This window comes from Palaemon carinicauda, chromosome 38 (genome assembly GCF_036898095.1).
Source record: "Palaemon carinicauda isolate YSFRI2023 chromosome 38, ASM3689809v2, whole genome shotgun sequence".
NCBI lineage: Eukaryota > Metazoa > Arthropoda > Malacostraca > Decapoda > Palaemonidae > Palaemon > Palaemon carinicauda.
Window position 1 is genome coordinate 43,776,483 of NC_090762.1, and position 15,092 is coordinate 43,791,574.

At 39.3% G+C, this 15,092-nt stretch overlaps 1 protein-coding gene across 1 annotated transcript in view; it reads left to right on the forward strand.

Moving 5' to 3' along the window:
- LOC137630593 (dynein axonemal heavy chain 5-like) overlaps positions 1-15,092 on the forward strand; it is a 429,728-nt gene that overhangs the window by 181,369 nt on the left and 233,267 nt on the right. Inside the window, exons 25-29 of the mRNA XM_068362169.1 lie at positions 99-256; positions 6,936-7,054; positions 7,499-7,626; positions 12,619-12,815; positions 13,114-13,299. Of these exons, the coding sequence (XP_068218270.1) occupies positions 99-256; positions 6,936-7,054; positions 7,499-7,626; positions 12,619-12,815; positions 13,114-13,299 (788 nt within the window). The remainder of the gene's footprint in view (positions 1-98; positions 257-6,935; positions 7,055-7,498; positions 7,627-12,618; positions 12,816-13,113; positions 13,300-15,092) is intronic.

Sequence of the window (15,092 nt, forward strand, 5' to 3'; positions counted from 1 at the left end):
AAATATGTACATACTGTATCAATATATATGTTTTTTTTTTAGTTATTGTTCTATCTTTCCAATCAACATCCATTTTCATTGTTTTGTGGTTTTAACAGATCAGGATGAGCCACTATTTATGTCGCTTATCGATGACCTGTTTCCAAACATGCCTCAAGAGAAAGGTTACTACAGCCACCTCACTACAAATATATCAGAGGTTGTTGCTGAGATGGGACTATTAAACCATCCACCTTGGCAGTTGAAACTAGTTCAGGTAAAGTAGTGAATGACTTAATTGCTAATTTGGTAAAGATTCTATTAATGGCCCATGTATAGATTTATTAAGTAGCTTTAAATTTTTTGCTGATAAATTAATAAAGAAATGATTCATAATAATTTATGAATTGATTAATATATTTATGATTGGTATAAAGACAGTGATGATTAATTGGTGTTTTTTTATGTTGTTGATTTGACTTGTAGACAAATTATAAATATGTTAACTTTTCTTGTCACTATAAATCTTAATATACAACACAGTATGTAAATAAAGTATTTTTATGCATTTATATTAATAATCTATAAAAGCTGGTTTCATTTTAGAGGCAGACATTAGTACAAAAAATGTACTGATTGTAACTCGACATACAAATTGATTATTGTTCCCACACAATTACAAACCTTGCTATTTATTGGTTATTATCTTTTGGAAAAGCTAGAAGACTAGCCATTAAAACTGTGAAGGAAGGTGGCAACTACCCAACCCGCTAGTTAGCAAGGCAGTATCAAGGGTTACCAGCTTCCTCTCTAACTAGTATTCACTCTCATACAAGGGAGTTCAAGCCACTTTTTCCTTTGGGTTTGAGGAGAACGGACGTGTCCGCTCTCTGCTCCCTCAAAAGACTTTCGTCATTGATTTTTCAGTTTCTTTTTCTTTTCAGCTATGTATGTGTTCCTTCTGCTGCATTCTTATGTGGACTCGCCCTAGGCCTGAAGACTGCTCTTTTGGTACCTTCATGTCCTCTGCTGAGACCGACCCCCATTCGTTGTGTCCAACCTGCAGGGGACTCCGCTGTGACCAGGATAACTCCTGTGAATAGTGTAAGGAGTGGTCTGCCTCCCAATAGGAGAGATTTGGGGGTTGGCACAAGAAGTCCAGGAGAGATTCTTTGCCTTCAGGGTTCTCCTAGAGGACAAAAAATCCTCGGATATCTTAAATCCCGCGGTCTCTTCCCGAAACTCCTGCTCGCTCGACCTCTTCCGAGGGGTGGTTGAATAGGAGCATAAACCAGCTAATGCAATGGCAACCCTGGGGATTTGGGGATGTTGCTGCTTCCCCTAGAGAAGCAACTTTGCCCCTGCCCTCAGGTAAGTCCTTCTCACTTTCTGATATGTTGTAGGTTTGGCCATTGTGGGGTGTTGCAGGGCCTCCGTCCACGGATGTCTTAGTACAACTTCTGCAGCACGGGTCCCAGAGGGTTCCTTCTCTAGTGTCCTCCAGAGTAGAAGTCCTTTCAGTTGCAGTGACTGACGCTCTTTGCTGTCTGCAAGGCTCACCTCTTACCTTCTCCTGCTAGTTCTATGTGCGCCCGCTCACCTCTCCAACTTTCTCCTGACGAAGGGAACCCATGCCATCCTCGGATCTCTTCGTCCTCCAGGGACCGTAGTCCTCTTCACGCACCCAGATGTTCGCCCTTGCCTTCCATCAGACAGCGCTCCAGTTCCAGACACCAATGATCTTGCCATTCGCCTGCTTTAGATCATCGCTCTTCTTGTGATCGTCTCTTGCTGGCTAGTGCTTGTCACTCAATATCTCATGATCATCACTCGCCAGCTCGCCAATGCGTTGCCGCTTGCCTGTTCATCGATCTGCAGCTCGTTATCATCATTCTCCAACTCATTGGAGGTCTCCAAGACCTTCCTCCATTCTTCAGTGCGCTCACCATCCCCCTTGGGTGCCTGCGGAGGTGTGTGTGAATCATATATTTCCGCGCACGATTTTTATTCTTCCACGTGCACTTCAGAAACTCCCATGAGCGATGAGGGTCCTGCATCCCGACAGTCCAGGTATGAGCCTTCCAGAGAGGTAGCAGCAGTATTGGAGCAGCCTACACCCTGGCAGGCCTCACCAGCAAGAGGTGGTTGTCCTATTCCCTTCCCCGAAGGGTTCAGGGAACCTCCAAACAAGTTTGCTACAGTAGTGTGGAACTTTCAAACCAACACGCCTACCCAAGAACATCCTGACCAGTTATCTGTGGAAAAACTACCTTCATGGTTCGACACCTTGATCAAAGCCGTCAGGCAGGCAGTTGTAGACACGACCCAGCAAGGGCAGAATTTTGTGCCCCTAACATAACCTCCTAAGCAGAAGTTGGCAGTGGTATCTACTCCTAGGATCCCTTTAGAGAAATCAGTGTCCTCCTCCTCTTCTGCTTTCCAGCTGACCCTAGTAAGAGACCTGTTTCTTGCGGGACCCTGGAACCCCCGCTATTTTTCTCCCTTATCAGGAGGCCCATGAAGCTGTGAGTGGGGATGCTGAGATTCAGCAAGACTTTTCTTGCCTGCAGTTCCTATGGGACAGGAGTAACTGATGGATCATCAATGGTGGGTGACAGAGGAGAACCTCTGCATAGGGACAGACCTTCTTGTCCCTCCCCAGGAATTGATGCTCTACACAGACGTACCAATAGAAGGGTGGGGCGCCCACATGCTGCACCACATGGCCTCAAGCTATTGTCTGAGTCCAAAAGGTACCAGCGCTTAAATCGCTTAGAGATGAGGCAGCCTTTCTAGCCCTCCAACAGTTCTAAAAGTTCCTGGCAGGTCACTCTGTGGTGTTGATGAGCAACAACACCAGAGTGGGGACTTAAGTAAACAAATAAGGCGGTACCTTTTCGCAGCCCCTTTGCCATCTAGTAGTAGAGATATTAAGATGGACAGAGGAAAATTCCCTGTCCCTATCAGCTTGCTTCTTTCCAGGCAAGAAGAATGTGCTCGCTGACAATCTAAGCAGAGCGACTTAAATAGTTGTCTCCGAATGGTCTTTGAATCATCTGATAGCCAACAAAGTCCTGACTTTGTGGGGTTCCCTGATTTTAGATCGGTTCGCAACATTCCTGAACTTCAGGGTCCCACTTTACTACTCCCCAGATCCAGATCCTCAGGCTCTCTGGCAAGATGCATTCCAACTATGGTGGGACAACATCAATATACGCCTTTCCCCCGTTCTGTCTGATGCGAAGGGTGCTCAAAAAGACCAGAGCATCCAACAATCTCTTCATGACGCTCATAGCTCCGCTATGGCATCACGCAGAGTGGTACCCGGACATTCTGCATCTCCTGACTGGGATCCCAAGCGAACTCTCCATGGCTAGATCTTCTCAGACAACCACATGTGAACATCCACCACAAGGCAGTAGCATCTCTTCAACTTCACGCTTGGAGACTATCTAGCATCTCCTCTCACAGAGAGGCCTTTTGCAACAAGTTGCGAGAAGGATGTCTGGATACCTATGAAGATCCTCGGTATCAGTCTACCAAGGTAAGTGGACTGTCATCTGTGTTTGGTGTTGTGGAAGAGGTATCTCTTCCCTTGATATCACTATTCCAGTAATAGCAAAGTTCCTTGTATACCTTTAGGAGGAAAAGCTTCTCTCTCTCGGCGGTGAAAGGCTACTGTTCTGCCTTAAGCCTTGTCTTTAGACTGAAATGAGTTGATCTTTCATCTTCGTTGGAGTTGTGTCTCCTCATACAAAGTTATGACCTCACTTGCCCTCAGTGTCCTCCTCCTCTTCTGCTTTCCAGCTGATCCTAGTAAGAGACCTGTTTCTTGCGGGACCCCGGAACCCCCGCTATTTTTCTCCCTTATCAGGAGGCCCATGAAGCTGTGAGTGGGGATGCTGAGATTCAGCAAGACTTTTCTTGCCTGCAGTTCCTATGGGACAGGAGTAACTGATGGATCATCAATGGTGGGTGACAGAGGAGAACCTCTGCATAGGGACAGACCTTCTTGTCCCTCCCCAGGAATTGATGCTCTACACAGACGTACCAATAGAAGGGTGGGGCGCCCACATGCTGCACCACATGGCCTCAAGCTATTGTCTGAGTCCAAAAGGTACCAGCACTTAAATCTCTTAGAGATGAGGCAGCCTTTCTAGCCCTCCAACAGTTCTAAAAGTTCCTGGCAGGTCACTCTGTGGTGATGATGAGCAACAACACCAGAGTGAGGACTTACGTAAACAAACAAGGCGGTACCTTTTCGCAGCCCCTTTGCCATCTAGTAGTAGAGATATTAAGATGGACAGAGGAAAATTCCCTGTCCCTGTCAGCTTGCTTCTTTACAGGCAAGAAGAATGTGCTCGCTGACAATCCAAGCAGAGCGACTTAAATAGTTGGCTCCGAATGGTCTTTGAATCATCTGATAGCCAACAAAGTCCTGACTTTGTGGGGTTCCCTGACTTTAGATCGGTTTGCAACATTCCTGAACTTCAGGGTCCCACTTTACTACTCCCCAGATCCAGATCCTCAGGCTCTCTGGCAAGATGCATTCCAACTATTGTGGGACAACATCAATATACGCCTTTCCCCCGTTCTGTCTGATGCGAAGGGTGCTCAAAAAGACCAGAGCATCCAACAATCTCTTCATGACGCTCATAGCTCCGTTATGGCATCACGCAGAGTGGTACCCGGACATTCTGCAGCTCCTGACAGGGATCCCAAGTGAACTCTCTCCACGGCTAGATCTTCTCAGACAACCACATGCGAACATCCACCACAAGGCAGTAGCATCTCTTCAACTTCACGCCTGGAGACTATCTAGCATCTCCTTTCACAGAGAGGCCTTTTACAACAAGTTGCGAGAAGGATGTCTAGTTACCTATGAAGATCCTCGGCATCAGTCTACCAAGGTAAGTGGACAGTCATCTGTGTTTGGTGTTGTGGAAGAGGTATCTCTTCCCTTGATATCACTATTCCAGTAGTAGCAAAGTTCCTTGTATACCTTTGGGAGGAAAAGCTTCTCTCTCTCGGCGGTGAAAGGCTACTGTTCTGCCTTAAGCCTTGTCTTTAGACTGAAATGAGTTGATCTTTCATCTTCGTTGGAGTTGTGTCTCCTCATACAAAGTTATGACCTCACTTGCCCCCAGTCGGAAGTTAGATTTCCTCCTGGGAACGTGGTTTGCGTTCTTCAGTCCCAGAATGGTGCCCCCTATGAACCATTACGCCAGAAGACTTTGAAGACACTGTTCCTACTCGCATTGGCTTCGGAAAAGAAAGTTAGCTAACTTCATGGTCTATCCTACAGCATCGCCCATTCAAGGGGATGGGGGGAGATGACTCTCAGCTTCATCCCTGAGTTTATTGCTAAGACTCAAAATCCGTGAGTAGTGGATCCTAGTTTTGGTCCCTTTTGGATTGGGAGACTTTGATCTGTAACCGATGATCCATTTCAACTACTACTTTGCCCAGTGAGGAATTTGAGGTATTACCTTAAATGCACTGCAACAGCTCACCCCCGAGTGTGAGCACTCTTCGTCATTATGGAGCAATTCAAGAGGAGGGTCGCAAAGAACACCGTCTTAGCTTAGATTCGCAGCGTCATTAACTATGCTGTGAATCCCAACAATCCTCCTGCTCGTCGACCTAGAGCTCAAGACGTCAGGGGCATAAGTAAGTCCCTTGCTTTTAAACGTAACTACTGTACTCTGTGGTGCAGGTACTACAAACAGGTGTGTGGAAGCGTCAGATGCCCTTCACTGCCCCCTACCTGCAAGATGTAACCCACAGGAACATAAAGATGTTCTCCATTGTTCCTGTGGTGGCTGCACAACAAGTGGTTTAGAAGTCCTCAGGCTCCTTGATAGACAAGTAGCAGAGGGTTGAGGGTATAGGTTACCCAGGATTTGTGGGATGAATGTGTAAGAATGACGGGCTCTTTCTTTCGTTCGTCTTCACCTCTCTTGGGGAACAGCACCAAGGGTCCTCTGCATGCTGGCCTCACTTATCTGCAGGTAATAACCATTTCCCTTGTGTAACTTAGTAGAGATTTAATACTTGTCTACGTCCCTGATACTCCCACGAGGTTGGTATTGGGAAACATTTATTTTTTATGTCAACATTCCTATTTAGCTCAGAATATTTATACCTAGACAGTCACATTGATAGTTTTTCACATGCACAAAGGTTGCTGAGGCTGCTATCCATGTAGTGTACTAAGTTTTAGTGACGTGTCAGGGTTTTTCTTGGTTATGGGCCAAGCCCATATGTGAAAACCCCAGGTCAATGGCCAAGCCAGTGGTCGGACTTCCACCCTCTTAATGGGTGAGTCGACCCTAATGAGTAGCGTAAGGTTTGCAGTAGTGCCGGAACAAATGAAAAATTTGAAAGTAATTTGTATTTTTCGTAACGATACAAATCTGTAGCTATGTGTACAAATTGTCCCGCCATCACCTGTCCCCCAGATTAAGTCTTGCCTGCAATCAAAAGTGGCTCGGATTCACTAGTCTGTGAGGTAGTTTGCAACCCCCCCCCTACTCCTCACTACACACACACACACACACACACACACACACACACACACACACACACACTAACTAACAGGTTGGGTAGTTGCCACTTTGCTTTAAAGTTTTGATGGCTAGTCGACCAGTTTCTTCGAAAGATAATTCCTACTAAATAACTATAGGTTTGTATTGTAAGGAAATACAAATTACTTTCAAATTTGTCATTTTACTGTGTATGTTTTAAATAGAAACTTTTATTTAAATTTGATTGTGATTTAAGCAATTTGAACTCACTTTCAATTATCTAAGATGTGGAAATTAGGAAATGCCGCGTCAAAGATATTAGTGTAACTGCAAGAGTAATTTTGCTTCCTGTTGCATGAACTTAAAGAGCACAACATTGAATGTTTTCACAATTTAAGGTGGTACAATTGCCATTATATTTCCCTTTAGTTGTATGAGACCCAGAGAGTACGTCACGGAATGATGACGCTTGGACCAAGCGGTGCTGGAAAGACGACCTGTATCCATGTCCTTATGAAGGCTCTTACTAAGATGGGGCAACCACACAGGTATTTCGATATAGTTGCCATTAAGTTCAATTATTGTGTAAATATGTACTGTATACTGTACTGTACATAGAGGTGCATACAGTAAGATTTTATAGCTTATGTTTGTGTACAGTATACAAAAACATGTACTTTTGTTAAGATCATCTTAATGATATTCTCAGTTTTACCTAATGCTTCAGCCCCTTAAAACACATTCCATTGTAGTCTTTAGGAAAGAATAATTTTCTTTAATTTATTTTACACAATTAATAGGAGTTCAACATTCTGAAAGGGACTCTAAGTATGAACATTTCTGAAAGCAATACTAGTAAGAGAGAATTAGAAACCTTCTGGTAAAGGTTTCAAGAGCAAAAGTATATTTTTAGATGCGGTAATAATTAAATTTTAGAGAAGTAACAAGCCAAATTTTTTGAAGCAGCAGGATAAAAGATATTTACTCAACAGGGAAATGCGAATGAACCCAAAGGCTATCACTTCTGCTCAGATGTTTGGAAGATTAGATGTTGCCACCAATGACTGGACTGATGGCATTTTCTCCACACTCTGGAGAAAGACGCTCAAAGCCAAAAAAGGTTTGTGCAAAGTTATTTGGTTAGTCTATATTATTTTTCATTAATCTAACATTAGTTTTAAATGACTTTCTTCTTGAAGCTGAATAATGTTTTGAATTTTATCTTAAAATTTTCCATTATTTTTTCATTGTGGAGTTTATAAATTATAATGCAGTGTATGGCAAAAACAGGACTTAGGAATGCCTCAAAAGCCAACAACCTTTCAATCTTCTCGATAATTCTTAGAAGACTGTACTGCAAGACAAAAAAATCTTCCTCAGTATAACATATTCCTTTACTGGAGAAAACTGTCAGTTGTTTGTCAGAAAATAAGTTTCTTTTTCAAATTAGAGCAGTTAAGACTTATTTACACAAGCCTAGAAAAATTAGGAAAAGGTGGCCAGTTTCTTTTGTGTTGAGAATTCCAGGACATTCTCTCCAAGAATGGTGTCTTGTCATATTAAGGATTTAGTAACATTTTGACAGAAAATTGGATTTAGATCAATTGAAGGCCTGGGTTCATGACATTAGCAGTATAGCGACTTCTTTTTTCTATAAGAATTTCTCTTTGGAATTAGTTTTTGGAGCATCTCAGTGGCATACCAAGTTGGATTTCCCCAAACTCTATTTAAAAGAAGCCTGGTTTACATTTAAGAATTATGGGGGTACACTCGGGCACACTTTTCTATCTTATTTTTTTTTCTCTTCCTCTTATCTTTTTAAATGGTTTGATGGGCAGGCTTAATAAAAGGGTCAGGGATGCCTGGTGGTTTATCAAGAGGTTGTCTTTTCCTTATCTGATTCTTTTTCTTCTCAAAACTATCCTTACTGTCCTCCTTTCAGTTGAAGTGGCTATCCTGGAGAGTATTTGGCTTTGCATTGTGTATTGGCTCCTCCATGTTGATCAGTTTTTCCTACTTTTGTTCTAGTCTATGGGTTTGTTGAATCACTTTGTTTATATTTCTGTACATATTGTTTTTGTTGTAATTCTTGTTAATCTAGTTTTTAAGTATGATGTCTCTTTTTTTTATTACCATTAATTCTTATGTTGTCAGGCGACATTGAGTGAAATCCGGGACCAGTACGTCCTAGATTTTGTCAATGTCGTCTACTGTGTTGCAATATTTGTGGTCTTCATGCAAATATTCAAGACCTTACAGTTGCGTCCAGATAGTATGATATTCTTTTGTGCTCAGAAACTTTGGTTTCTAATATGAGGCACTCATCTGAGCTTCTTATAACTGGTTTTAAGAAGCCAATAATGTTGAAATGGGATACCATTCCTAGGGCCAGGGGAATGGCAGTGTATATTAGGACTAAGTACCCTGCTTCTCATAAGTCCTGCTGTGAATGTGGATGTCATGAGATTCAGGTAATAAAAGTTTGTGGCAGGCATAACAACTTCTATTTGTGTTTGGTCTAACAAAATCCAGACATGGATGATTCTATCTTCGATTGTCTTCTTACCATTATGGCTAAGATACAAGAAGATGATAGAAAGGCTTCTTTTGTCTTTGTTGGGGATTTCAATGCTCACCATAGGGAGTGGTTAAGTTCTGTTTCTCCGACTGATCACCATGGCTTAAGAGCTTTAGACTTTGCCTCTGAATGAGGCTGTGAGCAAATCATAAATGAAGCTACTCACAGGTCTGGTAATTGCTTTGACCATGTATACAATGACTCCCATGGCATTATAACAAGTAAGGTTGGTTCTACAGCTGGGACATCTGATCATGCCTTGATTTCATTAGTAGTGAAAATCTCAAGCAGACTAGAATGGGATTTTGCATGATCTATTGGGCTTGAATTGGTTACAATCATTTAGTAGTGTTGATCCTGTTGTCCCTCTGAATGAGAATCTAGTAACCACAATTGATAGGCATATATCTTCTCGTGTGCTAAGGTACCGAGTGAAGGACAAACCATGGTTCAGTGATGATTGTAGACATGCTTATTAGAAGAATGAGGAGGCCTATCATCTTTGGAAGGGTAACAAATCAGATTTAACCTGGAATAACTATATTCACTTAGAGCTTTTGCTCTGAGAGTTTATGTTTCAACTGAAAAGGAATACAATTCAACCATAAAAGAAACCCTTTCTGGTACCAATCAGGAATATAAATGGTAGTCTACCCTTAAATTTGCACTCTTTGGTGTAGATGCAACAGTTCCTCCTTTACTTAAACCAGATGGCACTGTCCAAAGGAAGAGGCAACCCTTTTGGCTGATGTGTTTGACAGTAAGGAAAGTACTAATGAGAAACTCGAACTTCCTCATTCCTGTTTTCCTGAGGCTAAACTAACTAGTTTAGCTTTTCGATCTCATGAAATTAAAGCTCTGTTGATGGACCTTGATGCTTATGGAGGTGTAGACCCAAATGGAATTTTTCTTTATTCTTATAAAGACTGCAGATGTTTTAGCTCCAAAGTTATCTGTTATTTTGCGCAATTTAGCAAGAAGAAGAGCTTTTAGCACTAGTTGGAGAATTGGTAATGTTACTCCTCTATGTAAATTTGTTTGTGGTAGCTCAAGTCCAACTGATTACTGCCCAATTTCCATAACTCCTGTATTATCTAAAGTTTTTGAATGTCTTCTGGCAAAATGTCTTAATAGGTTTGCTGAAGGCAATCATCTATTCCCTAGTTTGCAATTTGGTGTTCTTAAATGCCTAGGAGCATGTGATACCCTTCTTACAATCTCCAATGCTGTACAGAAATCCTTTGATTGTAGTCAGGAAGTTTGTATGATTGGCCTTAATTTTAGTGCTACCCTTGGCCATGTTCATCACGAGGCCCTTGTTTTCAAACTCAAAGAGTTTAGAGTGGGTGGGTCATTTAGCATTATTATTGAATCTTTGATAGATCTCAAAGTGTTGTTTTTGATGGGCACCGTAGTGAGTATAGGAATGTGATATCTGGTGTTCCACAGAGTAGTGTTCTTGGCCCATTTCTTTTCATATTATATACACATGACATGGGGTTTGGCTTACAAAACAAACTTGTAGCATTTGCAGATGATGCTACTCTCTTTGCATCAATTCCATCCCCTGAATATAGATCTGGGGTTGCTGAATTCCTTAATAGAGATCTAGCTAAAATCAGTGCATAGTGCAAATTACGGGGTATGAAGTTGAATCCTAACAAAACTCAAAGTATGATAGTAAATAGGTCAAGGACGGTGGCTCCTCAACATCCTGATCTCAGCATTGATGATGTTTCTTTAACTTTGTATGATTTTTTGAAAATTGTTGGTGTGATTCTTGACAGAAAATTTACTTCTGAGAAACACATTAAGTCTGTGTCTTCTTCAATTGCACAAAAATTGGCTTATTAATTCTAATAGCCAGGTCTTCATCATGAGGCTCAATACTCCACAGTATTCTAGAAGTTTTATTCCAGCTCTGACCAAGTTGTGGAATGATCTTCCTAATTGGGTAGTTGAATCCGTAGAACTTCAAAAGTTCAAAGATGCAGCAAATGTTTTTATGTTGAACAGACTGACATATGTATTTTTATAATTTATTTATAACATATCTGGTTTGACGTTGTTACTGTTTTTAGAATGATTTGTTGTTAATTTTTTCTCATTAATTATTTATTAACTTATTTCCTTTCCTTATTGGGCTATTTTTCCCTGTTGGAGCCCTTGGGCTTATAGCATCTTTCTTTTCCTACTAGGGTTGTAGCTTGGCTAGTAGTAATAATAATGATAATATTAATAGGGCAGCAGGTGAAGTACAGTAGTATAATATGTGTAATTATTTTTATTACATTGATCAAATTATTTTCCATTTACAGTATAACATTAAAAAGATGTATTTAAGAATTAAAGGTCTTGGGTATATTGATAAATATATGGTTCTATAACTAATTATGGAAGATGTTTACTGGAAACAAATTCTTGGGTGTTAAATTGCTATTAATTAGTATTAGTTTTGAACACTCTTGGTGTTTTATATTTTAGATTTAATCTATTAAGAATTGTTAGTTATTGAGTGAAACAAGGTAGCTTATGTTTTCTAAAGGTGAGTCTTGGGTAAATTTGGTGTAATTATTTAGACTATGGTTTAACAGGACTAGTTCTTTCCTCCTCTATCACACCTCCATCAGAGTAAGGGATTTATCCATATGAATCTCAGCTGATATTTATAGAAATATATGGAATTATTATTATTAAATATATTATTTGTATACTCATATTAGCTAAATATCATGGCCGCGCCCTCCTCTCCACTGTCTAGTGATGTCATGAGGATATGAAATGCATTTTGATTTTGAGTCTGAAAGGTTGTTAGCTACTGAGGTATTCCAAAGATCCAATGTTACCATACACAGTAGTATAATCTTCATACTCCATTTAAGGAGTAAAAGGCCTACAGTAAAAGAAAATGGAAAATATTTAGAATTTTAGGATATACGTTGATGTTTAATCAGCTTCGAGAAGGAAGCCATATGAATCTTCAGCAAGTATAGAAATGATGAATTCTATTATAAAGATATTGGTTTTGCTATTGTGAAATGAATGAGTCTTAATTGCTCAAATTAAACTGGAAGGTACTACTAGAAATTTACATCAGGCTTTGTTTCTTATGATGATGCTAAAAAGGATTTTTGAGAGGGATGGATTAAATGCCCTGAAATACAAAGTAAGGTAAAGATTTCCAGATTTTAGCAATAGATATTAAGAATTGATCTAAACTGTCCCTCAGTTTTACAACTTTCAATGTTAGGCTATGTGTGGGGCAGTGAAGACTGAATTTCAGTTAAATTTTAAGGAAACCATTGAATGAAAAATTTTTATATCACCCTTTTTTTCAAAATCCTAATGAAGTGCATATTCATATTTATGAAAAAAATACTAGGGGCCATTTTTCAATGGTATTATGTTGTAAATTTTATCAAACACTAATTTATTTTTGTACCACATTCAGAGTCAACTTTTCTCAACTCCCCACCCACACTTAAAAGAAGAAAAATGGAGAACAAACAATTAAAAACCAGATTCCATTTCCAGGTGAACACATATGGCTGGTTCTGGATGGACCAGTGGATGCCATATGGATCGAAAATCTAAACTCTGTTTTGGATGACAATAAATTGTTGACATTGGCCAACGGTGATAGGATCCCAATGTCTCCTGCATGCAAAGTTATTTTTGAGCCATCAAATATCGACAATGCCTCTCCTGCAACTGTATCGCGAAATGGAATGGTAAGGTTTAGAGAGTGTTTTAAGCACATGAAATAATATTCAAAGCTCTGAAGATAGTTAAAAGAACAAGAATTTCTATTTCAACTTTTAAAGTTCTTTGCTGTTGTAATTTTTTTTAAATCTTTATCTGACCTTAATCTGAAATTCATTTTGAAGTACTTTAAATACTAGTCACTTTAACATGTTTTATTTGTTTAGGTCTTTTTAAGAATGTTAATTCCTCCTACAGTCGTGGCTAAGAACTAAGGAAACTCGAGGAAATAAACCGTAACATTTTATACGTATTCCTACTGTTCAGGTATATATGAGTTCCTCTGGTTTGGATTGGCAGCCCCTCCTGCAGTCTTGGCTGAGAACACGGCCAAGTTATGAGCAACCCGTCATAAGTGAACTTTTCAACAACCACTTTCTGTCACTTTTTACCTGGGTGAAGCAGAACCTCCAACTCTGTCTGCCCATTCTGCAAGTGAACGTCATAACTCAGGTTAGAGGACATTGGCTGCAAATTTTTTTTTAATTTTGCAACACTGTTCCTCAATAGAAGAAAAGATATCTAATTTGCATTCTGTACAAATAAGCGACATCTGTGAATAATATATATATATAGTGCTTAGTTTACATGGTGAGACGGTCAGTACTTTAAGCAAGTTTCAATTATGATTCCTCTTAATTTGTTTTTTTTAAAGGATTTTGCACTGATTCCTTCTTTTTTCCTTGGTGTATTTTTTTTCTGAGGGACTTTTGTTTGTACCCAACCCTTGGAAAATAATTTAAAGTGATGAAGACTATTACAGTATACAGTACACTATACACTACTATAACCTCATTAATTTCCTACCCCTAGATAGTAGTCGGATTCATAACACCCAAGTATTTTTGATATACTATCAGCATTTCTATTGTTCAACCTAAATTGATACTGTACAACCAATTGCTAAAACATTACTGTATTTATATAAGGAAATAGATCTATGATAAAAGAGCATTAGAAAAGGAGCAAATGAACATAGGTATTTATGACTTTATATAGAGTTCAGTATAATGTACATATTTAACTTTGGTGTCCATGTATTTTCTTTGATTATGATGGATTTCTACAAAAAAAAAAAAAAATTATCTCTACTAAAGTTAGTGAGGCTTGAAAGGGAATTGACTCTTCAAGTTACATGCCAGTAATTTAACGTGTGTTTTGATATACAGTACATATATTTAGCTTTGTATGTCTTTGTGAAAATCATAATATTTAAAGCACTCCTTGTTGAGACTGTAGATTTTTATGTAATGATTTTAGTGAGTAATCTGACTAGTAATTGATATTTATTTTATTCTGCAGTTTTTTTTGCAGAATGCCCAACTTGTTCAGCAGGAACAAATTGAACTATAGAATTTGAGTGCATCAAAATCAAATATATAATTTTTAGTTTACCCTTATATTCCATGTTTTACTATATAATTATAACAGATTTGATGAAGAAAAAAATTTGAAACATATCCGTTAGGATGGAAATCTGCCCCTCTCACCATTAGTCTGTTTTCTTGAATTAGTCATTAGTCAAAGAAAAAGCTTCCTTTAACTCTCAGACAAACTCATTTGTCAAGAACTTATGCTATTCTTCTTAGCCTTCTCTTTTTCAGAAAATCCTTCTGTGATATCTTGTCCACATGACGACTTCCTGTTGAGACTATTGTACATAGTCTTATACTGTATACAGATTTTATCTGCAGCCTTTTTTCTTTTTTAGGCATGGTCACATGGCCATATTTTTTGTCACCTTTCAGCATTCTGCTGTCAAAATTAGCAACAAGTGGCCATAATTAGTGGAAAAAAATATACAGTACTTCATTAATATGTTACCGGTAGTGGCGATTTAGTGAAAGTTTGACAACTACTGTAGATGCTAAAATATGTCGGAAAACATTTTCACGTGGCATTAACTTTAGACTTTTCCTGGGGGCCCTTATCTTAAGCGAATATAGTTTATGGAGGTCAGGTTCTGAAGCCTCCTTGATCGGATTCATAAACTGTGCTTGTTGCATTTTTGTTGTCTTTCCAAACTTTCTTACTAATTAATCTGTAGTTCCTTTATTGCATTTTGTGTTTTAACTAAAGTACTCACAAAACTACTAATGGTTATGAGGTTACATTTTATTTTCTAATTAATATATAACTAAATAATAATATTTAAGTAAGCAAAGTACTTTTTGTGGTTTAAATGAATGTTACCTGTAGTCATCATACATTAATCATCGAAACCACCGGCTTCCTGACTTCTAACA